Source organism: Felis catus, chromosome B2, assembly GCF_018350175.1.
Source record: "Felis catus isolate Fca126 chromosome B2, F.catus_Fca126_mat1.0, whole genome shotgun sequence".
In the NCBI taxonomy this organism is placed as follows: Eukaryota; Metazoa; Chordata; class Mammalia; order Carnivora; family Felidae; genus Felis; species Felis catus.
The window spans coordinates 142514575-142542033 of NC_058372.1; the positions used below are offsets into that span (position 1 = coordinate 142514575).

General features: G+C 45.2%; 1 protein-coding gene and 1 long non-coding RNA gene across 10 annotated transcripts in view; one reads left to right on the forward strand and one right to left on the reverse strand.

Moving 5' to 3' along the window:
- Window positions 1-6254: 6254 nt before the first annotated feature.
- SYTL3 (synaptotagmin like 3) overlaps window positions 6255-27459 on the forward strand; it is a 94023-nt gene continuing 72818 nt past the window's right edge. For 3 of the 8 annotated variants that reach the window (XM_045058311.1, XM_045058312.1, XM_045058313.1), the window contains exons 1-4: window positions 9323-9465; window positions 16381-16496; window positions 18232-18862; window positions 20307-20525. In XM_045058311.1, coding sequence (XP_044914246.1) covers window positions 18753-18862; window positions 20307-20525 — 329 coding nt within the window. In that variant the 5' untranslated portion in view covers window positions 9323-9465; window positions 16381-16496; window positions 18232-18752. Of the gene's footprint in view, window positions 7826-9207; window positions 9479-16217; window positions 16497-18231; window positions 18863-20306; window positions 20526-27459 lie in introns of those variants that run through there. The other 5 variants (XM_019831441.3, XM_045058310.1, XM_019831440.3 and 2 more) reach the window with 5 other exon arrangements.
- On the reverse strand, window positions 7123-10213 carry LOC109500009. Of its 2 annotated transcripts, XR_006598449.1 has the most exons (3): window positions 9525-10213; window positions 8963-9214; window positions 7123-7918 (listed from the first exon to the last, which is right to left on the reverse strand). It is a non-coding gene; the product is annotated as an uncharacterized LOC109500009 (long non-coding RNA). The 2 variants fall into 2 exon arrangements; XR_002157643.3 differs by lacking the exon at window positions 8963-9214.

Consider the following 27459-nt stretch of genomic DNA (forward strand, 5'->3'; position numbering starts at 1 on the left):
CGCCTTCTCTGCGGGCCGGCGCAGCTCCAGGGCCCCTCCCACGCCCGGCTAGCGGGGCTGGGGACTGGGGATCGGCCCCTCCTCCAGTCTTCCCCAGGGTGGTTTCCGTGGGAACCCGCGAGGTAGCCTGGCAGCAACTACAAAACAAATGTACAAAAGCCATTCCGAGAAGAGTCGTCCGGACCTTCCCTCCAGCTTGTGCTGTATGGATTAGTTTTAATGTTCAAATGGATTCGGACATCCTGTAATACACTGCAAAGGGATTTCTGAATATGAATGATGAGCAGCTGAGAAACTAGTTACAGTCTTCCTGGAGATCCAGGATTAGGAAACTTCAGCTCTGAACGAAACCCTGTTTTAGGGAGGTAAATTTTCCATATAAATGAGCTTTTTTTTTTTTTAAGTACCAATAAAAAAAAAAAAGCCATTCTGGGTGGAAAATTTTGTGAAATGCTGCACACTTCCTGGCTGCTTTAACCAAACTGACCTAAATAGACACTTGTATACAGGGGTCTTTCTGAAAATTAGTAATTGTACAGTACTTTCCAAGAAGGACTGGAGTTTGGGCACTTGTTTGCATGTACTTTGTGGCTAAGATCTTTGATTTGGGGGGCTGTTTTTTCTGGTCTTGCTATGTCCTGGAAATCAGGCTATCACTTCTTACCTCTCTAAAGTGCAGTTGCTGAAACCCACTTTCCATCCCCCCAGGAAGCACTGACCACAAGCCCTTGAGATATAGTAGAATTAAGCTACAGAGCTCACTTTCAATCCATCAGAAACCTTTGTTTCTACCCTATGAATCTAAGTTCCAGGCAGGCAGAAGCCATTTTATTCACTGATGCACTACCCCCTACCCCTTCCATTATGCCTGGCACAAATAGGTATATAATTACAATTGACTGAATGAATAAATGAATGAATGAACGAACGATTTCTCCAGGGTCATCCGTTTTGCCTCACGGCCACTGCAGAGGGCTGCGGAGTGAAAAAAGATGCAATTATCTGCTCCCTTGCGGGAGGCAGAGGGCTGGTGAGCAGAGATCCCAGCGATGAGACACGCAAGGCTGCTTTGCCCTAGACACCTGACCTCAGCTAACTGTATTTTCCTTTGCTAATCATTCCCTTCCTATTATCTGGCTTCGAGTCACCTGTCCCAGTGTTTCAGCCTTTGTGCCTCACATGTGGTTCTAATTCTGACATGTCTTTATCTGGCTTCCCGGCATTCCCAGCTTCACCTGAGATCCATTTTAGGTGTCCTTCTGCCTGCCGGGTTATGGGCCCTTAGTGCCGCCACGCTCCTCAGCCAAACGGGTCTCTTCACTGTTTCCTAATTTGCTCTCGCTACCCTGCTGTGGACCTGGAAACCAGGTCTTTTTCTGGTCTTGCTATGTCCTTGAAATCAGGTGAGTGTCTTAGAATCATGTGCAAAGCAGAGTGAACAGGTTCTGAGTGGACATCTGTATTTGAGTGCTGTGTGGTTTGGGGCATCTTCTAGAGGTTGCTCCACAGCCTTTTAGGAACTTCCTAATTCAACGGAGTGTTCTAAATGGCTGCTGGGATGGTGCATTAGTAATGCCTAGACTTTAAGTTACAGTGTAATTGAAGCTCAGCATGTGCAGAAATCCACAGAAAACATGTACAGGCGAATTTAAAAAGTTTTTTGACTTTATTTTTATTATTTTGAGAGAGAGATAGAGAGCAAGCAGGGGAGGTGCCGAGAGAGAGGGAGACAGAATCCCAAGCAGTCTCTGTGCTGACATGCAGGGCTCGAACCCACAAACCACGAGATCATGACCTGAGCGGAAGAGTCAGACCCTTAACCGACTGAGCCACCCAGGCGCCCCTGAATTTAAAAAAATTTTACATGACTTTATCTCATATGCACTGGGTACTGCTCTCCAATTTTAACCATCAAAGAACATTCATTAAACGATCTTGCCATATGCACATTGTGCCTCAGAAATGGATAAATTGGGCTGTTTCTCTTTAGAGCAGTTCGTTCACCTGTTCAACACACTTACATTGAACATTCACTTTGTGTCAGCCTCTGAGCTGGAGTCGAGGCTACAGAGTTTACTAAGATATGATCTCTGGGAAAATGTTAAGAACACATTTTCTGTAAACAGGAGGACGTGAATTCTCTATGCTCAGTGGTGTTGCAGTGCTTGGAAAAATGCTATGTGCTATGCTATTATATGCCGCCCAATTGGCAGACAGGCCGTAGGGCCAAGGAATAAAATCACTACGGCATTGACCGTTCACTAGCTGCCGTGTCCAGCACCCTCAATCTGCCAAGAGTGAGTGTCCATCATAAGTACTGAAGTATAAGCACACCGGCTCATAGCTGCTCATTAATCTCTGGTATTCAGCCGTAGTTTAGAATGTTTAGTTTCTGTGCAGCAAGCCAGTGGAACGAATCTCTGGTTTGTTTCTCAGTGTGGGGATTAGCTGTGGGCTTGCAGATGCTGCGTGCTCTCTTCCTGTGAACCCAGGCCCTTTAAAAAAATTTTTTTAATGTTTATTTTTTTGAGAGAGAATCCGAAGCAGGCTCCAGAGTCTGAGCTGTCGGCACAGAGCCCGATGCGGGGCTCAAACAACCCACAGTGCGATCATGACCTGAGCCGAAGTCGACGCTTAACCAACTGAGCCATCCAGGTGCCCCTCGAGTCAAGTCCCTTAAACACAAACTCTTTAAAGTAGGGATTGGCCTTGCCAGTGCCTTTATTTAGCAAGTGCTGACCTCATAATCTTAGCCGTGTCACCTGAAAAAAAAGAATATTAACAGGCACAGTTGGGTCTTGCAGTGCTGTGTGTGATCTGCAGCCCCTCACCATCCAATCTTGTGGATGTTCGAGTTTTCCTGCCTTTCTCTGTGCCCAAGAGTGTGTGACTCAGATGGACCACGGAGTCGTGCCAGGCCAGTGAGAATCATACCCATTTGATGACAAAGCTGATAATGCCAAAACACTCGGGCCTGAGGAATTTGATGCCGTAATGGAGAAGAAAAGAAACTTGTGGCTGACACATACCTGAAGTGAGAGTCCTGTGCTGAGAAATTATGTGGTAACAAGATTATTTAAGAGGTGCCTATACTTAGATCTGCTGCCAGCGGGGAAGCACAGGCAAGTGGGACTGAAATTCCTCCGTACCTGGAAATGGCTGCTGCTCCGGGCCCCTTGGCTCCTTCTTCCCCCTGATCCTGGCTCCCTCCGCCCCATCCTTGAGACCCCATACCCAAGATCCAACAACTAAAGGATAACTTGGGGCATAGCAGGGGCCTCCAGCGGGCATTTCTCTGACTGGTTGATTTTTATGCTATAGTAGTTCTTCAATATTTGATCAGTTCTGTGTGTATGAAAAATTACACCATATCAGCACAGGCTAGGTTAGCTGCAGAAACAAATGACCCCAGACTCTTGGTGGTTGATAACAACAAAGATGTGTTTGTCACCCACACTATGTGACCATCAGGGGTCTGTTATGGCTCTGTCCTATGTCTTCTCCACACTGGGACCAGACTGATGGAGCAGCCTGATGCCAGAATCATTGAGGGAAGGGGAAGGGACAGGGAACAGTGGCCCCGTGTGCTGGCTAGGACGGTGCTGCTCATAGGAGGCAGGGGTCACCTTTGCACACGTTTCATCATCCAGAGCAGGTCTCTCGACCAGCCTGAGTTTACAGGCAGACACTTACGGAAGAAGAGGGCTACAATCCACCACACGGAGCCTTCGGGAGTTGTGTCTTGATGATTTATCATGTTCACTCTTTTTGCCTGACTCCTGCCCATGCACCAATCCTGGCACTCTCCCCTTCCAGGGCTACTCTGGTCTAAGCCCCAGGCCAGCCCTGTGTCACCTCGCTCTTTTTTTAGATGTGATCTAATCAATACCTGCTCAATTTCCACACCCATATTTTTGTTTTTTAAAAGATTTTATTTTTAAGTAATCTCTATACCCGATGTGGGGCTCGAACTTACAACTGCAAGATCAAGAGTTGCATGCGCCACCAACCAAGCCAGTCAGGTGCCTCTCAACACCCACCTGTCTCCACCCTTCCCTGCTGTCCACTGCAGCCCAAGGCCTTAGGCCAGTGGTCTCCAGACTTCTTTAATTTTGCCCCCCTAGCAGGAACAATTTTTGATCTTGTATCTCAAAGTTATGTTTATTCCCATGGTGATATATTCAATGGTGGATCCATTCATTAAACATCCATCAAGTCTAAGTTTTAGCTTTAAAAATTAAATATAAATAGAAGTTCTAGTATTTTCTTACTATATCCTGCTGTTATGGTCTGAAGTGTCCTTCCTCAATATCACATGTTGAAGCCCTAATCCCCCAGTACCTCAGAATGTGACATTCTGTATTTGGAAATAAGGTATATTTGGAGATGGGGTCCTTAAATAAGTAGTCAAGTTAAAATGAGGTCATATGGGTGGGCCTTAATCCAATATGACTGTGTCCTTTTAAGAAGAAGAGATTAGGGGTGCCTGCGTGGCTCAGTCGGTTGAGTGTCTGACTTGGGCTCAGGTCACGATCTCACTGTTTGTGAGTTCCATCCCTGCTGTCAGTGCAGAGCCTGCTGTGGATCTTCTGTCCTCTGTCTCTGTGCCCCTCCCCAACTTGAGCATTCTTTCTTGCTCTCTCACTCTCTCTCTCAAAAATAAATAAAACACATTATGGGGCGCCTGGGTGGCGCAGTCAGTTAAGCGTCCGACTTCAGCCAGGTCACGATCTCGCGACCCATGAGTTCGAGCCCCACGTCAGGCTCTGGGCTGATGGCTCAGAGCCTGGAGCCTGTTTCCGATTCTGTGTCTCCCTCTCTCTCTGCCCCTCCCCCGTTCATGCTCTGTCTCTCTCTGTCCCAAAAAAATAAATAAACGTTGAAAAAAAAATTTTTTTTTAAAAATAAATAAAACACATTAAAGTAAAGGAGAAATTAGGACACAGACAGGCACAGAGAGCTCTTGTGAAGACACAAAGACAAGATGGCCAACTACAGGCCAAGGATAGAGGCTTCCAGAAAAAAACCAATCCTACCAAAACCTTGATCTTGAACTTCTAGACTCCCGAATTATGAGAAGATGAATTTCTATTGTTTAAGCCACACAAGTATTTGTTACAGCAGCCCCTAGCTAAGTAATACACCCACTTTGGAAATAAATATCATAGGGTACCCTCATTCCAAAAACATTTTCTTCCAAATATTCCTAAATGGATTCACTTAGTGTCTTATGCTACAAATAGTAAAATTACTATTAAACAGATAACAGGTATTATTTACTAAAGATCTTCTTAGGCCAGGGGTCCTCAACCACAGTCACTATGGCAGGGCCTGATATAACAAATACATAATAAATATCTGTGAATGAACAGAATGAACTGTAAAACGAAGAGGGAAGCCTGTGGCCTTCACCAGGAAATGGCTCTGGAAGGCCAGATGGTTTGCTCAAGGTCACTCTGATCTGTCTGTCTCACCCCAGAGCTTGCCCTCTTAATTCACTCTTGCCTCTTGTCGCAGCCCACTACCCTTCACAGCCCGTTACCACCCACCCTCCCAGCCCTGCTCCTCCCCTGATGGAATGTACCATCTCAGGTCATCATCCTCAGGCCGCAGAAGAATGAGATTTCAGAACTGAGGAGCCGGAGGGATGATCAAAGTGAACCTCATTTACAGTTGAGGAAACTGAGGCCCAGTAGTGTTCAGAGGTATCCAGTGACTCCCAAGGCCACACAGTGCACCTTATTTTCAGGGATCATCTGACTTGCCTGATCATTCAGTTAGAGGTCACACTACTTCACTCCCAAAGGTGAGTCTGAGACCCTCAAAAGAACCCACTAAGGGAATGGAAAAACAAGTCCACAGAGTGGGAGAAGATACATGTAATGTAAATACCTGACAAAGGACTCATATCCTGAATATATAAAGAACTTCTATAAATCAATCACAGAAAGACAGGTAACCCAATCGTAAAATAGGCAAAAGACTTGAGCAGGCCCTGCATCAAAGTAGCTAGCTAAGGGGCGCCTGGGTGGCTCAGTCGGTTGGGTGGCCGACTTCGGCTCAGGTCACAATCTCATGGTCCATGAGTTCAAGCCCGGCGTCCGGCTCTGGGCTGATGGCTCAGAGCCTGGAGCCTTCTTCCGATTCTGTGTCTCTTTCTTTCTCTGCCCCTCCCCCGTTCATGCTCTGTCTCTCTCTGTCTCAAAAATAAATAAACGTTAAAAAAAATTTTTAAAAAAAGTAGCTAGCTAAATGATGAATAAACCGATAAAATAACGTTCAAATTGCTCAGCTGCCTTAAATATCAGGGGAATGAAAATCAAAACCAGAATGTGATTCCAACACACACTGACCAGCATAGATAAAATAAGAAAGGCAAATAGTAAGTGTTGGGGGAACATGTTTCTGATAGGTGTGCAAATTAGCATAACCACTTTGAAAGACTGGCAGCAGCTACTAGTGTTGAACGTTCCATATCTGGGCACATAGCCAACAGAAACACGGACAAGAATTCCCCCAGACACTATACCAGAATGTTCGTAACAGCTCTGTTCAGACCAGCCCAAACGACGGATCGCACAAATGGCCATCGCTAGTGCTATAGGTAAGCTTGTTATGTATTCATATGATATAATGCCACAACGAGAATGAGTAAACTATAACCACATGTGAAACCCCTTAAAAGCATAAAGTTGAACAAAAAATCAAAATGGCTGCACTAATGCTTCAGAGAAGCTTGATTTTAAAGTCACCTTTTTCCTCTCTTTGGCAAAACCTCACCTCCTGCCTCGTCAGCCTTTTGTTTCAGGAACCTGGCACCACCCTGAAAACGCGACTGAAGAGGCTGGCAGAAAGTATCCTATTCCTGTGGAAACCGGCCCCATCCTGCATTTCCCTACACCTTCCCCACTCCTCCTCCAGGCGGGCTTGCAGGTTCTTGAAAGCCTCAGCCTGCAGCAGCCTCCCGGGCCCACAAAGCACTAAAGCTGTGGTTCCTCTCCATCCCGAACTCTGTCTTGGCATTATGTTTTGTCTCCAAAGCACGGAGGTCTGTTTTCTCCAACACCTGCAATAGTACGGTTGAACCTCAAGCATGCTGAACAAAAGAAGCCAGACGCAGAACATATTATATACGTTCATTGATTGACACAAAGTGCAAAAACAGGAAAGCGACTCAGTGGTGTTAGAGATCAGGAAAATAGTCATCTTTGGGGAGAAGGTAGTAACTGGAAGGGCAGACAAAGGGGCTTCTGGGGTGCCGTTGTAGTTTCTTGATAGGGGTGTGTTCCCCCCGCTTGTGATTTTATCGTATTCTATTTGTATGGGATACCTCAGTGAAATCCCCTGCCCCTGCCCCGCGGTGCACCCTCCCCCCTCCAAAGCTTATGCCAGTCTTGTTATTCTTGTGTTTGTAACCATTCTTCACAATGTGATCAGTCATTTACACTTGAGGTCAATGTGAAACCCCTTGCAAATGTGAAAACGTTTGAATATTTGAAGCCTCTAGTCTGTCTTGGGGTTTCCCTGGTAGGGGTGAAAGTTTCAGGAACGTCAGCTTCGTCTGTCCTCCAGCTGAAGACCGTGGACTGTTGGCCTACAAGAGCCCCTGGGTGTGGCTTTGGGTGGCCTCGCTCCTGAGGTCCTTGGCGATGTGGGGGCAACCACAGAAGCTGTCTGGGCGGGCGCAGACGCTGCCCCGCTTCAGCACTGGCCCGACAGGAAGGAAAGAGAAATGCGTCAGTTGTTCCAAAGTGAAGAAAAGTTGACTTCCTTCTCTCCAGAACAGGCCCCCCTGTCTCCTCTCTTGAAGCAGATGCCAAGGTAGGTGAGTATCCACATCCAGCCATGTGGGGAGGTTGTGCTGAGAGCGAGGTGGGTAGAGAGTATGGTGATTGTAACTTTTCCTAAATTAATGACACTGAGAAGGTGGGAGACAAAAACAGTGATAAATTAGCCAGAGGATGACTTCTAATTTTATTGAATAGCATACACTTAAACGGTAGGGTAATAATGATTTAAATGGAATGGAGGAAATACTTGAGAGTTAGTTGAAAACCACACCAAACCAAACAACTCTATCTAAAAGTTATATGGTGTGAATTTTTTTTAAGGTGGTGCTTGTTTTGATTGTATTTATATTGTTTTCGTACTGTGGTTATTGCATATGTCGGACTTCTTCTGTGGCTTGTAAATTAGTGTACATACAGTTTATTATTGCCTTGCTGTGGATTCATAGATTCAGATTGTTTCCATCATGCATAATCTCTAGTTTGGAGATAGAACATAAATATACTTTTAAAATTAAAAAAGAAAGTCAGTTAGCTGGGGTCTAATTTTAACTTCTTTCGGGTAAGCTGCCTTCACCTCCAAATGCATTTCTTGGCAAGAGGAGAGATGATGAGGGAGACATGTGCGTTAGGTATTAAGGATCCACTATGAAGTTAGAATCGATGTAAGAAAAAGATTATTCGGCTAAGACTGAAGACTTAGCTGAACGGGAGACTCTAGCTTCTGAACTTTTCTGCCTAAATAAAGCATAAGGCTTTGAAGTTCCACAGACCCAAATTGGAGTGTGATTTTAGGTAAATTACTTAATCGCTCCCAGCCTCACACTCCTCATCTGTGAAATGGGTGTACTTACTTCATAGTGTTGTAATGAAGGTAGAGGTAATGTATGCAGAGCCCTTGTCAGACTGGCCCCGAGTAAGTGCTAAATGAACAGTTGCTTTTGGTCCAACAAAAAGTATAACAACAATTATGAGCAGTGTCTGTGACAAGGTAATAATTTTAATTCTCATTTCTTTACTCTTCCTTGAGAAGAGGTCAAGTGTAAGCCTTGGAAGTTGTGGGTTTCTATTTCAGTGTTTAACTTTGATTCTAAAACTAACGTTTATCAACTGCGTGTTCTACGCCTAGCACCGTGATCTCAACTTTTGGGGTTTTCTCGTGGCAAGATACCTACCTGAACGAGAAAGAGCCGGTAGAATCAGCAGTGAACTGCAGCGACCTTTCAGGACAAAGGCTCATTTCCCTTTCTCCCATGTCAGGTGGGCTTTGCGTCTTCTTGAGTTAAGCCCGTGTATGCTCAACTTCCTACCGTAAGGGCTTGAAGCGCATACAACTTGTGGAGACTTTTTTAAGAGAACGAATGCAACACGAGGTCGGGGCCCCGGACGGGGCCACGCGAGGGACGCCAAAGCGTGAGCTTCACCAGCTGCCCGGAAAACGCACGTCTGGTTAAGGGACCAGGGAGGCGAAGGATCCGTAGACACGCCCCTCCGTTCCCCTGTCGGGCTTTCTGGTGGACACGCATGCGCGTCTCCTGGCCTTTGTTAAGAACGAACCGGCCCCGTTTGGGCCGGAACCACGGAGGCAACAGCTGTTATTCGTCCACCTCCTGCCTTACGTGGACCCGGTGTCCTCTGTGGCTGTGCCATACACCAGCGAAAAGGGACGGCGCTTCGGGTGAAGTTTGGGGGTCAGCGTCCCCACACTCAGTCCCCCCCCCCCCCCCCTCCGCGTACCAGGCAGAGTGCTGGGGCCGTGTTCTCAGACTGCGGCCCTTCCAGGAAACAGCTGTGGTAGCAGCAGAGCGGCGGAGGCTGAGGCCCCCCGAAACGACCCGCCGTTGTGCGGCTGTGGCTTTCGGGCTTTGAGAACATTCTGTAGTTGCCCTCGAACATCCCGGCAGCGCCGACCGTCCGGCCATGCGCACGGACGCCCCTGCGGTTTGCCGCATTTCCACTGTCCCCGTCCCCTGCATCACGGTCGGGCGGGGGAGCTTTCCTGCCCAGGATCTGATGACCAGCTGCTCAGAGATGACACGGGATCGGGTGAAAGGACCGGGGACACCTGCCGGCAAGCAAAGAACGTCTCCTTTCCTGTCCTCCTCGTTCTTTTGCCTCAGTTCCGAGATTCTCGTGCTTCCCCCTTGTCAGGTCTAAAAGCCAGGCCAGCTTTGCTGCGAGGCCGAGGAAGGAAAGCAGGCAGTATTTCAACACACCATTGACTGTTTTGTCCCCGCGGCAAGGTTGTCCCCACATGTTTGGCCCACAGGGTTGTCCCCCCTCCCCCAGCCATCTCTGCTTCCTCCATAAGGAGAATCCCACCTTCCTCCGAGCATTCTCCTTCTCTGTAGCTTCTTGCATTTTATTATTATTTTTTAACTCAAGGACCATTTCCAGAATTCCATTTTTTTATTTGATTTTTAAAATTTTATTTAAAGCCAAGTTAGTTAACATGTAGTGTAATAATGGCTTTAGGAGTAGAATTTAGTGATTCATCGTTTATACACAGCGCCCAGTGCTCATCAACACTTAGCCCGTGCTCCCCACCCAGCACCCCTCCAGCACCCCTCAGTTTGTTCCCTGTATTTAAGAGTCTCTCTCATGGGGCACCTGGGTGGCTCAGTCAGTTAAGCGTCCGACTGCAGCTCAGGCCATGATCTCATGGTTTGTGAGTTCAAACCCCGCACTGGGCTAGTTGCTGTCAGCGCAGAGCCCATTTGCAGATCCTCTGTCCCCTTCTCTCTCTGCCTCTTCCCCATTCTCTCTCTCTTTCAAAAAAAAGAGTCTCTTATAGTTTGCCTCCCTGTTTTTATCTTATTTTTCCTTCCCTTCCCCTATGTTCATTCCCCTATGTTCATCTGTTTTTTTTCTTAAATTGCACATATGAGTGGAATCGTATATTTCTCTTTCTCTGACTATTTCACTTAGCATTCCACCTGCTAGTTCCATCCGTGTTGTTGCAAATGGCAAGATTTCATCCTTTTTGATCGCCAAGTAATATTCCATTGTAAATATACACCACATCTTTATTCATTCATTCATCAGTGGACATTTGGACTCTTTCCGTAACTTGGCTACTGTTGATAGATTCTGGCGTCTTTACGCTCAACCCACCGTGTTATAATTTATTTGCTTGCAAGTAAATTTTCTGGCTGGAATGTGAACTTCTTCTTTTTTTTTTTTTTTAATGTTTATTTATTTTTGAGACAGAGAGAGACAGAGCATGAATGGGGGAGGGTCAGAGAGAGAGGGAGACACAGAATCCGAAGCAGGCTCCAGGTTCTGAGCTGTCAGCACAGAGCCCGACGCGGGGCTCGAACTCACGGACAGCGAGATCGTGACCTGAGCCGAAGTCGGACGCCCAACCGACCGAGCCACCCAGGCGCCCCCGGAATGTGAACTTCTTGGATGCAGGAATTGGGTCTTCCTTATTGTACATCCTTAATACCTGGCATATGCTTGGCACACAGAAGGCCTGGAGATCCACGTTGTTGAACCCATGCCCCCCAACACCATAACCCAGCTGTGTTTGTCTGGAGGCCAGAGTTGCACCAGGATGCAGCCTGACTGGATACAGACAAAATGGAAATACACGGATTGAAGTACCATGCTGCGTTTAGGAGGGGACCCTGCTGCCTCTGTCCCTATCAGTCTCTGAGAAACGGCTTCTCCTCCTACTTTGGGGGCTTCCTACGTGGGGGACGGATTGCAGGGAGGAATGTTTGAGCGTTGCTTGCTTCGTTCCAGCCATTGCTCTAGGTCTCCACCTGGGTGATTTATTTCATCCCCAAACCCACCCTGTGAAGCAGGGTCACAGAGGAGGTCACAGAGGAGGCAGAGAAGGAAGGGGGGTGTTGCAGAGATTGAACAACTGGCCCGAGAGCACGTGGCTATGCCCTGGAATTGGGCTTGATCTCAGATCGCCCTGTATCCCCACTGATGTGGAGATGGTACAGTTTGGTTGGTTTTATGTTTTAATTGTTACATACAAACGGACAGGTGGGGGAGTGCTGTAAGGCCAAGGCAGTCACGGTTGCAAAATTACAAACGTGCAGTGGAGAAAGGAGGTTGGGGCATCCCATGGATGAAAACGGAGCCTGGCTTCTTTGCTTGGGACAAAATAAATACAATTTAAGAATCTGTCAGGTGGGTGAGAGAGTGACTGAAAAAGGAGCATCTCAGAAAAATGGATCTGGGAGATTTCATCTCTCCGGCTGTGGGGCTGTGAATTTCTGCATGAGATCGTTAAAACGCTTGTTAGTACGCTTCTCAAATTCTGAAATGACTCTGATTCTCCTGTGCTTTTCACATTTCTGAAGGCTGAAGCTTTCAGAATTGGGTGCTTGCCCACCTGACTCTCCTTACTTCCTACTCGACTTGAATTTGTGCTTCCTGCTTTGCAAGCAAACCCGCGTGGCACAATATTTACTGGGTTTCTCAACACATGCCAAATACTACTTGCTGGGTGGTGAGGGATCACTAAAACTCAATGTCACCACTAGAAAGGATTCTTGACTACAAGCCAGCATGAAGTCAGCGTCCCAATAGAGAAATATACGAAGTGGAAAGGTGTTATAATGAAGAAGGAGTGATTACCTTCGATTGCAAATAAGGAAAATTGGGTAGCAATTAAGCCGGACCTTGAAAGATTAAAAATGATGATGGTGATACTGTCACTACCGCTAGTAATTACAGCGAACATTTATCAACTGCTTATTATGTGCTTGCCACTGTGATCTAAGTGCTCGATAGGTAGCAACACAGTTAATCCTCACAACTACTCTATGAAGTAGGCACGGTCGTTCTCTGTATAGACAAGGAAGTTAAATCCCAGTGGGTTTATGTAACTTGTCCAGCATCTCAGCAGTTAGTGAGAGGCAGAGCTGAGCTACTCGCCCACATAGTCAGCTCCAAGCCTGCTTTCCTGACTGTTCCCTCACTGTCTCTGAGTAATTTAGATTTTGGTCGACGGAGGGAAGAGTAGGCGCCAGTCAATACACAGAAAAGGAAAAGGGCCCAGTGGGCTCGAGGGAATAGTCTCGAAGGAGTCCACTATGGGAGCAATGGAGCACTTAGTGGGAGTGAGGATGCAGAAGTAGGAATACCCCAGATCTGGGGATGTCAGGAAGGCCATGTTCGTGCTTCGGAATTTGTTTATAGGCTGTGGAGAAGCTGGACTCCCGTGCTGGAGGAAGAATGTCACATTCCCGCCTCAGGGTTGGTAAATACACTGTTCCCACCTGAGAGATGCCCTCTCCATGCCTCAGACCAGCTCCTCCTCGTCCCCTAGGCTCGGTGGGTCTCTACTTTGCCACGAAGACACCTTGTGAGGGTTACAGATGTTACTCTCCTCTCTTACTCTGTCATCCTAGACAGTAACACGTAGCACAGTGCAAGGAGCATGCAAACGGATTTTGATAGATTTCACGTAATTCTTTTACTACCTCCGTGTTCTACTCCAAAACATCGCATCAATCAAAATATCCACAAGAGAAGTAGGTTTGTTTTATCCGTGTTTCAAAGACTATGAAACATATTCCAGCATGGTTTCTACTACAGGGGACTAGAATCTGTAAAGGTGTACCTCCCCCTGCTAACGCCAGGAGGTGGTTGAGATTCTCTCTGGCTTTCTGGGTGTTTACCATGGGCCTGTGCTGCTTACTGACTGGGAAGTTCGCTAAAAACCACAAGCAACTTTTAAAAATTAAAAATGAATTGTTACCACGGTTCTGGGGGCGCTTTGTCTTGCAGAAATAGAGCATGAGCTAAGAACAGTTTTAGTGAATCATTGTGGAGTGATTTGCAAAATGGGTCACAGAGTAGAATCTTCAAGTTAGCAGTTGATAGAAAACTAAGAATTCAAATCCCAGTGCAGAAGGAGCCCCAGAACTTCTCTTCAAGAGGATGGGGAAAAAATGCAGCTGAAATAATTCAAATAATTTGCATCTTGAAAGAAGAACTCTGAGCTCTCAATTATAACCTGGAAATCAGACCTGAAATTACATGTGCAAAGTCACAAACTAAAGTTCCCAGATCAAAACACAAAACGACCACCACCACCAACCAATTCTGTATTTCCCTTACCCCATTCTCCTACAAACCCAATAATGTGTTGCAACATGAACAAGAGAATTATACAATTTAATTTGTAAGTGACCTTAGAAATTGTTGGATCTTCTAATTCAGTGGTTTTTAAAACTATGAAATTCAATGCTTACTCATTATATGAAATATATTGTAATTCGCAATCTGGAAAATTCAGAACATATTAAAAACCTTGAAGATATACTCTGTGTTTATAAAAGAGTTAAATTTCATCAGATAATTGTAATTTTTCCCCAATTACATGGTCTGGTAAGATAGTCAACATTTGCATGGGAGTGCGAGACAGTTCTTTGTCACTCTGCCAACCAGAAGCACCCCACAAATTTCTAAAGGTGTAAGGGTGTTACTGCCCCCATTGAAAATCCTGAATGAGTCCTAGGAAACAACCATGAAGCAACCATGGCTCAAACCTGTTACGTGGAAAGTCCAAGCCACCAGGCTAGGCAGGACACTAGGAGGACACTGGAGACCAAAGAGAAAACATCTTTCTCCACTTCTGTTAAATCTTGATGTGACTGATCCTGGGGTGATGCCCTATGAACAGTACCGATTTATGACTCTGGAGTGATGCTGTCTGCAGTGCTGAGGGCATCACTTCAAAAGTCACCCCTTGGTTAGACAGGCTCTGGAGGCAGATCCTTCAGGTCAAAGAAAAAAAGCACATTTCCATCTAACAATAGAAGGCTTTACTCCTAATAAATATTAGCCAAGTGCTTGTGTGACTGAAGGTTTACAGAAGTTAGAATCAAATTTCTGGAAGTCAAGGATAAAAAAACACAGTGGGATGGATACAGAACACCTACACCTCTAGTGTTCTAAGCTTATGCCAGCATCAATTTGGAATACCAGAAACCACCACGTTTGGCTCTCTATTTGAAATGCATTCAATGAATTGTGATTTGGTTCTATATTCTTAGCTTTAAAACCGATATAGTAACGATACCTCAAGCACAACTTTGCTACTTTCTGCCAAACCGCTGCTCAAATAATTGATTGTTTTCTTAGTCTATGCCCTTTATACCTCAAGGATGTCCTTCTTGTGTTCTTTCAGTTTATCAGAATGATATACTCCACCTTGATTTTTTTTTAAGATTTGAATTTTACGTAATCTCTACACCCAATGAGGGGCTTGAACTCGCAATCCCAAGATCAAGAGTCACATGCTCTACCGACTGAGTCAGCCAGGTGCCCTTATACTACCTTGATTTTTCTTTTGTTTTGTTTCTTTATTTGGTTTTGTCTTGCTACTAAGAAGGTCAGAAATACGTCCATGCTCAAGTACAATGACTGTTTCACTGCAGGTTCCTGCTAGAATGATCTCCTCTTGCCACTCTGACTGCTGATATGTCTCTGACTTTATCTTAATTGTCCTCTGTGCTTTTATTGTAAGTAGCATCATATTCTTGTTAGACAGGGGATAGGGTGTAAATCACCAATCAAGTCGTGTGCTATAAGCACTTGAACAGTGTTGGCACTTGGCAGGTGCTCAGTAAGTATTTGCTGGATGGGTGGATGGGTGGATGGATGGATGGATGGATCCTAGAAACAAACTGAACTTCACTTTTCTATAGCCAGGAGTGAATGGCCACTGAGGGGAGGGTTAGCTCCCTCTCATCCATGAAAAGGGCACTTCCCACTGGAGGCCCACAGCCATGGATTGGATAGAGGATGAGGAGTGTTGTTAAATGATAATTGTATCCTGTATTTCTGTAAAACCCTGCCATCTGAACGAGTGAACATTTACATGTTCCAGGATTCCCCCAGTGAGTTCATTGGTCATGTCATTTCTAGCCTAGCACTGCACGACCAGAGCTAGAGGGTGGAATACAAAAACCACCTGAAAAGAAATCTCAGTGCACACAAATCATGTGTTTTGAGCCAAGTGCAAACCTCTTCATTTGAAAGACTTGAGGGGCGTCTGGGTGGCTCAGTCAGTTAAACGTCTGACTCTTGATTTCGACTCAGGTCATGCTCTCATGGTTGGTGAGTTCGAGCCTCACGTTGGGCTCTGTATTGACCATGCAGAGCCTGCTTGGGATTTTTTCTCTCTCTCTCTCTCTCTGCCCCTTTCCCCACCAAAATAAATAAATAAACTTAAAAAATAAAGAAATAAATAAAATTTAAAGACTTGAGAATCAGACCACTGATTTAGTTCTTGGTCCAATGGTATGGTTAATGATTAGAAATAAGATGAAAGAAAGAAGAACCAAGGGGCAAGTTGAGAAGAAATAGGCTCATAAGGTTGGTGACTTATTGGGCCAATTTGCGCCTCACCACTTGTCACTTGATGATACTTTATTCCACATTACTTTCCTCTTTTTTCAGAAATTCAGATCCTCGGGGAACTAAGATCTACAAGTTCCATCCGTTCACCTGGAAAGTGGGGACCAAGGAGAATCGAGGCTTTGCCACAGCCATGCAGCGATTACCAGCCAGGCTGGGCCAGAGCCCAGAGTCCTTGTTGATTTGTCATTTTCCCACCATCTAGATCGGATGCCTTTTGAGAGCAGGCGCTGACGAGAACCTTACTGAAGACTAGAGGCCAAGTGTACGCCTTTGCAGAGCTCTGCGACACCCTATTTGTCATGCAACCAGTGCATTTGGGTGAGCGATGTATTTTGACTTTGTCTCATGACAGAGGAAATGACAAATCTAGACTCCCTTGAGCCACGGGTCCTTAGCCTACAGGGCCATGAACTTGGATGGGGAAGGGATTCCACCTTTATTTATTTACCTCTAACTACAATATAGCATTTCCTTCCATTGTGAATATAGGCATCAAACCACAGAAGAACTAGCAGGACCTGTTGACTGTCACCAGTAGAAATCATAGATATTTTCATACCACAAGGCATGTTACAGATATCTCAAAATATGATTTACAATCACCACTACTTTGAAATTATAGTAGTTGTTAGACTCATGACTTCATGCGTCAATGAACATATATATTCCTATATTAAAACATTTTAGTATAATTGATTCCTTTTGTAAATTAATGTATTTTATTTTATGCATTTAAGTACACAGGCTTCACTAGACTACCAAAGATTAAGAAAAAAAGAATAAGAATCTCTGCTTAAAGAAAATGATTCCTGGGGCGCCTGGGTGGCTCAGTCGGTTGAGCGTCCGACTTGGGCTCAGGTCATGATCTCGCAGTTTGTGAGTTTCGAGCCCCGCATTGGGCTCTGTGCTGACAGCTCAGAGTCTGGAGCCTGCTTCGGCTTCTGTGTCTCCTTCTCTCTCTGCCCCTAACCCACTCACATTCTGTCTCTGTCTCTCTCAAAAATAAACATTAAAAAAAAACTAAAAAAAAAAAAAAAAAAAAGGAAATGATCCCTTAGGGCTCTATTAACCTCTTATTCAGTGATTTGTTATGAATCATAATATAATGTGAGTTTCTGTTGAAGCCCAACAAAAGGAGTTTAGGTTCTGAAGCATCGAAAGGAAGTCTTATTGCTAAGGAAATCATGTAGATTTGATAACAAAATGGCATTTACAGAAAGTATATTGATTTGATCTACACGTTCTGCATTTCACTGATATGCATCTAGCCAGTGTTTTATCAATTCAATGCCATCTTCTTGGTTGGGAAGAGGAACAAATGGAAGGTCATGTGAATCCAGTGTCACCAATGGTGGGAAAAGTCAGGGAGAATGTATACAGAACCTTTCAATCAACATTAAACAGAAACGAGACCCCGTGCATAAAGCAGTCCACGAAAACCATTAAAAAACAAATAATTGCTATATTGAGGTTGTGATGATGTCCCTTCACACCTCCCCAATTGATTAAAAGGTTTTTTTTTTCGAGTTTTGAAGTTAATTGTAAAAATAATAGCTATGCGTTGAGCACATTGTTCTTCTAGTGTATTGTCAGTTAGGATGAGGTACATTAATCATGGACCTTTATGCCTCTAATCATGGAGATACTGGATTCCTATTAGAACAATTAAAGTTCAGAGTGGCTCAGTCGGTTGAGCGTCTGACTTAGGCTCAGGTCATGATCTCGCAGTTCGTGTGTTCAAGCCCCACGTTGGGCTCTTTGCTGTCAGCACAGAGCCCCCTTTGGATCCTCTGACCCCTGGCTCTCTGCCCCTCCCCCATACTCTCTCTCAAAATAAATAAATAAAGTTAAAAAAAAAAAGAACAATTCAAGTTTAGAAGTTTTGGCTTTGAGAAACATGAGAAGGCCAATTTAATAAAAGTTAAATTCTTACGTTATCGCCGTGGCAGAAAGTGCACGGGTCCGTGTGGAACACTCGGTGTTTCTGAAATAATGCCGCGGGCGAACGCAAGCCAGGAAAATGATGCCACTTTTGTTGCTGTCTTTTCTACAGGTGTTGACCTGGCTGGGCTTTTAATTACCATTACTGCTGACCTGAAAGCATTGGAGGCGAAGGTTATTTTCTAAACGTCCTCGATAGTCTTCTCACCGCCTTTCGTAAGTTTCCTCTGACCCGGGCTCGCTTCCGCTTTGCGCAGAAATTATCTGCTTAGAGCCCTGCCTGATTTATAACAATCTCTGGCAAAAACCCAGAAAAGAGATAACACTCTTGTCTTCGACGGACCTCGGAGGCGGCAGCGGGGCCGGTGGAAAGGGTCTTCCGGTGGCCCGAGGCTCTGGGAGCCACCAGTCCAGCTGAGGGACAGCCTCTTGGGGCTTTCTTCTCCCTGAGGAGCGTGACGCAGTTAAAAAGGGAAAAAAAAGAGCCACAAGCCAGAGAGTTGCCAATGACATAGGAGAGGGAGCGCTTTCAAGCCACGGAGCCGCTCCTGGAGGCTCTGAGCTCACCCACCCCCAGCCAGGGGGCTCGGTCGTGGAGCGACACTCAACACGGGTCCGCGCACGAGAGACGGAATGGCCGGGGAAGTCAGTCTGAATTCCCTCCAGGAACTGGAACGCGAGGTCATCCTCCAGGTCCTGTACCGAGACCAGGCGGTTCAAAACACCGAGGAGGAGAGGATCCGGTATGCTGTCCCCGCGCCGCGCGATTCCCTGGGAGCTGGGCTTTTCCTGCGCACAGCACAGCCCGATGCCACTTGGCTGGCTGCTGGCTTCCTGCTGCCCACGGGGCGTCCCAGTGAGGGGTGGAGGCCAGGTGGCCCCCGCCGTGTGACTGAGCTTCCCTAAGGGAGGAGGGAGGCTGCTTTTGTCATTCACTTAAAAATATGCCTTTCTGTGATAAGTGTGTTGTTTGCTGCCTGTCGCTTTGCTACTTCCTGGGAATAATTCAAAGGAAGATGTTCAAGCCTCTACTATACCTCTCAAGGGAAAGACCTCCAGGGAAGGGCTGCCTCCGTTGTGCGATCCTGCGGCAGATCTGGTGCAATCCTTCCCCGTCTTTTTCTTTGTGTGCTTTTGCTAACAAGTTGGCTTTGAGGGGAGGGGAGTGTAAAATGTGAACCTGCTCAGCCAGTTCCCTGACTGATCTGCAATAGGCAGTTTCTTTCCTTGTCTGTCTAAATGTACTTATACTTTCTTCCACTAAAAAATAGAATACACTGAACAAAATGGAATTGTCTTTGATGATTAGAGGTCTTTCAGTGATTTAGAAACATCATTTTGAATATCAACAAAGTAACATGGACACCGTGGAAAGGAAGCTTTGTTCCAGAGGGACAAAGGGACATTTGCCCTGATTGTAGCGCCAATCCTGCAAGTTGAATGTAAGCTATTTCTTTGGGACTGGCTTCTCTCTTCTAAAAGTAGGTGGCAGAGACATTTCATAAAAGAGTATTCTGGTTAATGACGCCTCTCTGGGGTCCAGTGTAAGGTCCCTTTGCACCTGTGCTATTGTCTAGGGGAAATAGGTATTGGGGGTGAACTGACCACCCATTAAAAAACAAAAACAAACAAACAAACAAAAACAGTAGCAAAAGCATAGCATCAGTTGAATAATTGTGTTGGATAACTTATGACAATAGCAAGTGTGTATGTTCTATCTTTATAGTTCTTTCTATGCCTTCTGTATTAAAATTGATGCCACGCTTTGTGTGTATGTGTGTTTTGTTTTGCCTTGTTTTGTTTTGTTTTCTTCTCCCACTGTTCTTGCTAACCATTATGACGCCCTTTGGGTGTGGAGGGATGAGCCTAGAACAAAGTGAGTAGCTAACTCATCTGTGCCAGGAGTTTGTTATGCTTTGCCATTTGGTCTTCTCAGCATCCCTGGGAGATCACCTTTTTCTCATCTCTGTTTCACAGTTGAGAAAATCTCTGAGCCTCTTTTTGGAAGGTTGAGTGAGACCCCTCGCTTTCAGGGCCATGTTGTCGCCTGGGGGTGTCGGAGGCCAAAGCGCCGTCTGCCTTCTCGTGCTGTGAGCAGCAGCGTTGGGGCTCTTGCCGCGTAGGAGTGTGCCTCGCACCTGTCCTTCCATTCACTCCTGTCTCATCGTTTGACTCTTTGGGTCGCAGGAAACTGAAGACGCACCTGCAGCATCTCAGGTGGAAAGGAGCAAGGAGTGTGAGCCCGGAATACAAAGAGAAGTCCTGCGCACGCTGCCAGTGCCAGCTCGGGCTTCTGCTGAACCGGGGGGCCGTGTGCAAGGGCTGCAGCCACCGCGTGTGCTCCGAGTGCCGAGTCTTCCTGCGGAGGACCCGCGCCTGGAAGTGCACCGTGTGCTTTGAGGACAGGTGAGATTGCCCGGGTGTTCAATTCCTCCCGTGGACTCAGCCCTGGAGACGGTCCCAGACACACCCCCGACAGAGAGAGCTGTCCCTCCTCAAAGGTTCATAGAGTGCTTAATACAAAGCTACCTTTCTAGACTTGGAAATTTTAATAATTTAAAAATAAATTTTTTAAATAAAAAAGATATTTTTAAATTTGCAAACGTTTGTTTGTAATGGCTGAGGATGGGCTAACCCAGGAGTTAAGATCCATTTGGATTTTGTAACTAGGTGCCGAAGTTTTCTCAGAGCTTAATTTATCTCTTTCAGAGAAAGTGGAGTGAATTTTAACCTAGGGAATATTAGAATGATTCTGTGTAGCTTTATTTATTTATTTATTTATTTATTTATTTAAGAGGAGGGGTGCCTGGGTGGCTCAGTTGGTTAAGTGTCTAAGTTCAGCTCAGGTTATGATCTTGTGGTTTATGGGTTCAAGCCCCGCATCGGGCTCTGTGCTGACAATGCAGAACCTGCTTGGGATTTTCTGTCTCCCTCTCTTTCTGCCCCTCCCTGGCTTGCACTTTCTTCCTCTCTCTTAAGATAAATAAACTTTAAAAAAAGAGAGAGTGTGTGTGTGTGTACACGCGAGCAGGGGAGGGGCAGAGACAGAGAATTTTTTTTTTTTTAAATGTTTATTTATTTATTTTGAGAGAGAGGGAGCGAGTGCACAAGCAGGGGGAGGGGCAGAGAGAGGGAGAGAGGGAATCCCAAGCAGGCTCTGCACTATCAGTTCAGAGTCCAACATGGGGCTTGGCCCCATGAACTGTGAGATCATGACCTGAGCCAAAATCAAGAGTTGGACACTTAACTGACCAAACCACCCAGGTGCCGAGAGGGAGAGAGAGAGAGAGAGAGAGAGAGAGAGAGAGAGAGAGAGAAAGAAAGAGACAGAGAAAGAGAATCTTGAGCGGGCTCGATGCTCAGTGTGGAGCCTTAAGCGGACTCAATCCCATGACCCTGGGATCATGACCTGAGCCAAAATCAAAAGTTGGATGCTCAACCAACTGAGCCACTCACATGCCTCATGTTATTTTTAAAAATATCTTTTTGAGGTATAATTGACATATAACGTTATATTGATTTCAGGTGTGCAACATAATGTCTAGATATTTTTATGCATTGCAAAGTGATTGGCACAGTAAATCTTACTACCATCCTCTTAATCTCTGCTTCAATTCTGCATGATAACCTTGCCGGGTAGAGCATTCTTGGTTGGAAGTTTTTTTCCTTTCAGTACTTCCTTTCCCACTCTCTCCTGGCCTGCAAATTCTAATGAAAAAATCTGCTGATCATCTTATGGGGGTTCCTTGTATGTAGCAAGTTGTTTTCTCTTGTTGCTCTTAAGATTCTCTTTTTATCTTTAACTTTTGACATTTAATTATACTGGGCTTTGTGCGATCTCTTTGGATTTGTCTTACGTGGAACTCTCTGGTATTCCTGGGCCTGTCTGGCTGTTTTTCTTCCCAGGCTAGGGAACTTTTCAGCCATTATTTCTTCAAATAATTTTCTGCTCCTTTCTCTCTCTTCTCCTTCTGGACCCTGTAATGTGAATGTTAATTATTCCACTTGATGTTGTCCCATGGGGCTCTTAGGTTGTCTTCATTTTTTTTTTTTTTTCACTTTGCTGCTGTTTGGGTGAGCTCCACTGCTATGTCTTCCAGATTGTTGATCTGTTCTTCTGCTTCGTCTGGTCTGCTGGTGAACCCCCTTAGTTATGCCTCAGCTCTGTGACTTCTGTTTGGCATGTGCTGATCTTTTCTCTCTTTGTTGATGGTCTCACCACATTCATCTGGTCTTCTCCTGAGTCTGCCCAGCATCTTTATGACCGTTACTTTGACTCCTTTATCAGACAGATTTATCTTTATCTCTGTTAAATTAAGGCCTTTTTCTGAGATTTCGTCTTCTTCTTGCATTTGGAATGTACTTCTCTGTGTCTTCATTTGGCTTGACTTTCTCTATGTGTTTCTATACATTAGGACAAACAGCAACCTCTCCCCATCTTGAAGGAGTGGACTTGTATGGGTGATGAACCTTGTCGTTCAACCTTGCCCTAGCTCTTTCTTGTCTTCCCCAACCCTTGTGATTGCCCAAGCAGCCTGATTTATTCCTCCTTTTTCAATTTTTTAATGTTTATTTAGTTTTGAAGGAGAGAGAGACACACACACAGAGCATGAGTGAGGGAGGGACAGAGAGAGAGGGAGACACAGAATCCAAAGCAGGCTCCAGGCTCTGAGCTGTCAGCACAGAGCCCAGTGCAGAGCTCAAACTCATGAGCTGTGAGATCATGACCTGATCCAAAGTTGGATGCTTAACCGACTGAGCCCCCCACCCCCCAAATGCTCGATAGGGCTCTGTTGGTGTGCTAAGACCTGTCAGCATTCCAAAAGGAAAGATCTATTAGAACCTAGTTTCGGGCTGATTGGAAGCCAGATCTATAGGCAGCAGCTTTTTTTTTTTTTTTAATTTTTTTTTTCAACGTTTATTTATTTTTGGGACAGAGAGAGACAGAGCATGAACGGGGGAGGGGCAGAGAGAGAGGGAGACACAGAATCGGAAACAGGCTCCAGGCTCCGAGCCATCAGCCCAGAGCCCGACGCGGGGCTCGAACTCACGGACCGTGAGATCATGACCTGAGCCGAAGTCGGACGCTTAACCGACCAAACCACCCAGGCGTCCCGGGTTCCTGCTTTTCAAAGCAAGCACGCACTGGTCATCGATTCCTTGAAAACGCAAGAGGCGGTGTTTCTGTCTGCTGGGGTCAGCGTGCACGAGGGCATCGCAGAACGCAGAGGGAGGGAGAAATGTTTGCTTGGTGTGAGTCTAGGAGAATCATTGGAGACTTTGAGATTTGAAAACAACTTCTAAATATTGCTGCAGAAGTGCTAGTGCCCTGGACAGAGATCACGTGGTGTGCGTGCGCTGGCAGGGTTTTCTCTCCCCCTAAACTGGAGGCTTGTGTTTATTGGGCGCCTGCCATTAATCGCCTCAAACCTCCTGTCCCTTCTCGAGGCTTCATTTCAATCCCTCATCCAGAGAGAAGTGGTTTGACCAGCTTTTGCTTTGCTCCTTTACTTCTGTGGCAGCTGCGAAATCAGACTTCAGTCAGCTGAGTCTGCACATTTTATATGTGCTCCTTGGTTTGTGGAGGCCAGTGTCCTTCAGGCTTTTCTTTTCTCCTTTTGCTAGTGCTCCCTGCTCAAGCCCTGCAGGCTTTTCTTACCTTGAGAAGGAAAGACGGAGATGTGCTGTGAGCCGGCCACACTGTGCTCACGTAGGCCCGGGCTCTAGAGAGAGCGGGAAACAATTCCAAAGAATGTCTGGAAAGGTCTTAAGATTTTCTTCCCTCGTTTCAGTCAGCCATATGTATTTGAAGTCTAATGGTAAACATTGCCCGCTAAGGGATTAAATTCAGCATTTTTTTTTTTTTGTCTTCTAATAGTTAACTATAAGTTAAAAATCAAAACAAAAGGACAAGGCTGAGGCAATCTCCCAGGAAGCCGGCGGTGTTGAAATCTCTCCACCCGAGAGGGCGTCGTGTCCTGGCTCTTGTAACTCTACCCGCTAAGGACACAGAGTGTGATTTCTAAAACCTTGGCTTCCTTATTTTGAAATAAGGTTGCTTTTCAAAATACCTAAGATAATTGCATTACTAGGAGTCCATTGCCTCAGGAAATTGTATGGGGAGAGAAGGAAATAATTTATAACAACACACACTTTCTCGTTCTCCTTTCTTTGCAGCCCTATGTCCTCTCTCTGGTTTTGTCACCCTGCCCTGCTATCCTATTTCAGGGCCACAGCAGAGCCTGGTAAAACTTTAGAGTATTTGACAGTCATAACTGAGCTGGGTCCTAGAGGGGTGATTGAGCCCCATGTTTTCCTCTCCCTGGGTCACCTTCAGCTGGAGACTCAGTCCTTGGGAAGAAGTGGATCCATCATGGAACCAGGAGGAGGGAAGGAGGTTTTTTAAATCCAGAAAGAAGAAGGAGTAGGCTAGCAGTTTTAAAAAAGTAAAACCAGGGGTGCCTGGGTGGCTCAGTTGGTTAAGTGTCCGACTTTGACTCAGGTCATGATCTCATAGTTTGTGAGTTCGAGCCCCACGTCAGGCTCTGTGCTGACAGCTCGGAACCTGGAGCCTCCTTCAGATTCTGTCTGTCTGTCTCTCTCTCTCAAAAATAAATGAACATTAAAATAAATAATAAATAAATAAATAAATAAATAAATAAATAAATAAATAAATAAAACCAACTTACAAATTGGTGCAAAGGACCTATGGAATGTGCCTAGGGGTTCTGTGGAGGTTCCAGGAGACCTTTGAGGTTTCTGCTACAGGCAGGTTTTCTCTCCAAGAGCTGCTAAAGGTCACGAGGAGCTCAGAGGATGGAGGGCTGAGCTGGTTTGAGGGGACTTTCAGAGTATCCGTGGTTGGAGTATTTCTGGAAGAGGGTCAGTGGGAGAGAGGGAGACAGGCATCCTCAGGAAGAGAGGACAGTGTGGGAATGAGTGTTTAGCATTTCATTACACTGCATGTTTCATTTAAACCTTAAAACAGTTTTATGGGGCAGCTTCAACTATTATTCTAATTTTACAGGTGAAGAAACAGAGGCTAAGAGACATAAGAAAGTTAGCCCAAGGTCAGGGAGTCAGTTAGATGAAAACCCTGGTCTCCTGAATCCTATCCCTCCTAGATCTCTGCCCCGTCCTACCTGAAGGGAGAAAAGCCACTCAAAAGACTTTGGATCTTGGGGGCACCTGGGTGGCTCAGCCAGTTAAGCATCTAACTATTGATTTCGGCTCTGGTCATGATCTTACAGTTCGTGGGGTCGAGCCCTGTATCAGCACAGAGCCTGCTTGGGCCCTCTCTCTCTCTTTCTCTCTCTCTCAAAAATAAATAAACATTAAAAAAAAGAGAGAGAGAAGACCTTGGATATTGGACCGTAGGAAATGGGGTGTGAACCATTGCCAAAAGAAAGCCATACCAAAGTGGACCAGCGTTCTGCAGGGCAACCCAGGGGACAGGAAGATGAAGGCCAATGATCCAAGAGAGTCTTTGCAGTGAAGGGGCTATGAAGTGATGAGGCTGGAGGCGAAAAGAACTCGGGAGTAAAAGAGAAGCAGTAAGAAAAGACCCCAGGAAACAAAGACAAGTTGGAAAGGACTTGGGAGAACAAAGTTGGTTGAAGGTTGCTTCCAGTCGTGAGGAGACGTATATTGTCCTTAGCAGGAGCCATCCAAAGAGGCTGATTTAGGAGAAGGAAAGAAGAGAAAGAGACATAAATATCCTTGCTTCTTTGGTTGATTACCACAACCCCCCACCCTCAAGTATACGGACAGTTTCCGCAATGAAATGGCACGAGGTTAACAACCATGTTGAAATAGGTCAAGGAGACTAAACTTTATATTTACTTGTTTGTTTTAGCTTTTGTTTTAAAAAATAAGATTGAGGTTGATGACTTAGGTTCACACTGATTGTTTTCCCTTCAAAATTATTTATTGTGCAATAGCATCAAATTCCACATGTCTAGAAAAAACCTGCTCATCTCCCTGAAGTAGATTGCTGAGGACTTACACATGTTCAAGACATTTTCTCTTCAAACTGTGATCGTTTCTCTTGCTTCGTAATCGGCTGTGACCATAAACAATCATTCATTCATTCTTTAGCCTCAGAGATTTGTTGGAATGCTTTCTCGGTTTCATTAGGCACTTTTGCTATTCATAAAATAACTAGAGCAGAGATTTTAGAGTTAGGGTTTCAGATGGTAGGGGGCAGTACTGTTGATTTCAGAGTATGGGCTGCTCACATTCCTGTGATGAACTATGCCTGAGGCTAACAGACAGAAACCTAAGCGTGTCCCGTTCCAAACTGATACAGACGTTGGCATTTATTGTCACGTTCTTAGTTCTCACGTTGGGATTTGCATTAATGCTGCAGAGCAGTAAGGGTTAAATACAATTTTGGAATTTATTAAAGGGGATTTTTGTTGTTGTCGTCCAAATACATTTTAGATTGGGATTTAGATGTAAAGATATCATTAGAGGATGACGTATTTTTTGCAATGCGTAAAATAATTGTTGTTGAAAATCAAGTGACATTTCAAGACAAGTTCTCTAACAATTGTATTTCCTGTTTAAAGCTAAACTTCCCAGAGTTTGGAAAATATAATCTTTGAAATTCCAGACTGCTACCCCCAGTGTTTTCCTAATCCCATGTTTTGATAAAATACTGAATCCCCACTTTATCCCCATCAAGGGAAATAGCCAATGTATGAGAATGGAATAATTTGCGGTCATTATTGTAAACACTTCTGCTCTTTGTGTGAGTAAAAGGTCTAACTCTACGAAATATTGAAAAGAAATTGAATGATGGGTGTGGTATGGAAGGGCTGGAAAAGAAGGAGTTTAGTTTGATGCCAGGGTTAAAGTGACATTTCTTTGCTGCCTGTCTTCTATTTCAAGACCTGATTTTTTTTTCTAATCTCATTTTAATACTTGATCTCAGCCGAAAGGCCAAGAAGCAATTTTTCTAATCTGGTTTTGAACATTGCTGATGGAAACTATGCTCATGTGTTTCACACCAAAAAGTATACACAAGTTAAATATATTGAGTAAAATATTTCACATAGTTGTATGTTTGCACATTTTCTTTCTTTCTTAAATTTTTTTTTAATGTTTATTTCTTTTTGAGAGAGAGAGAGAGAGAGAGAGAGAGAGAGAGAGAGAGATGGAGTGCAAGCAGGGGAGGGACAGAGGAAGAGGGAGACACAGAATCTGAAGCAGGCTCCAGGCTCTGAGCTGTCAGCACAGAGCCAGATGCGGGACTGGAAACCATGAACCATGAGATCATGACCTGAACTGAAGTCGGACGCTTAACCAACTGAGCCACCCAGGTGCCCCTGTTGCACAT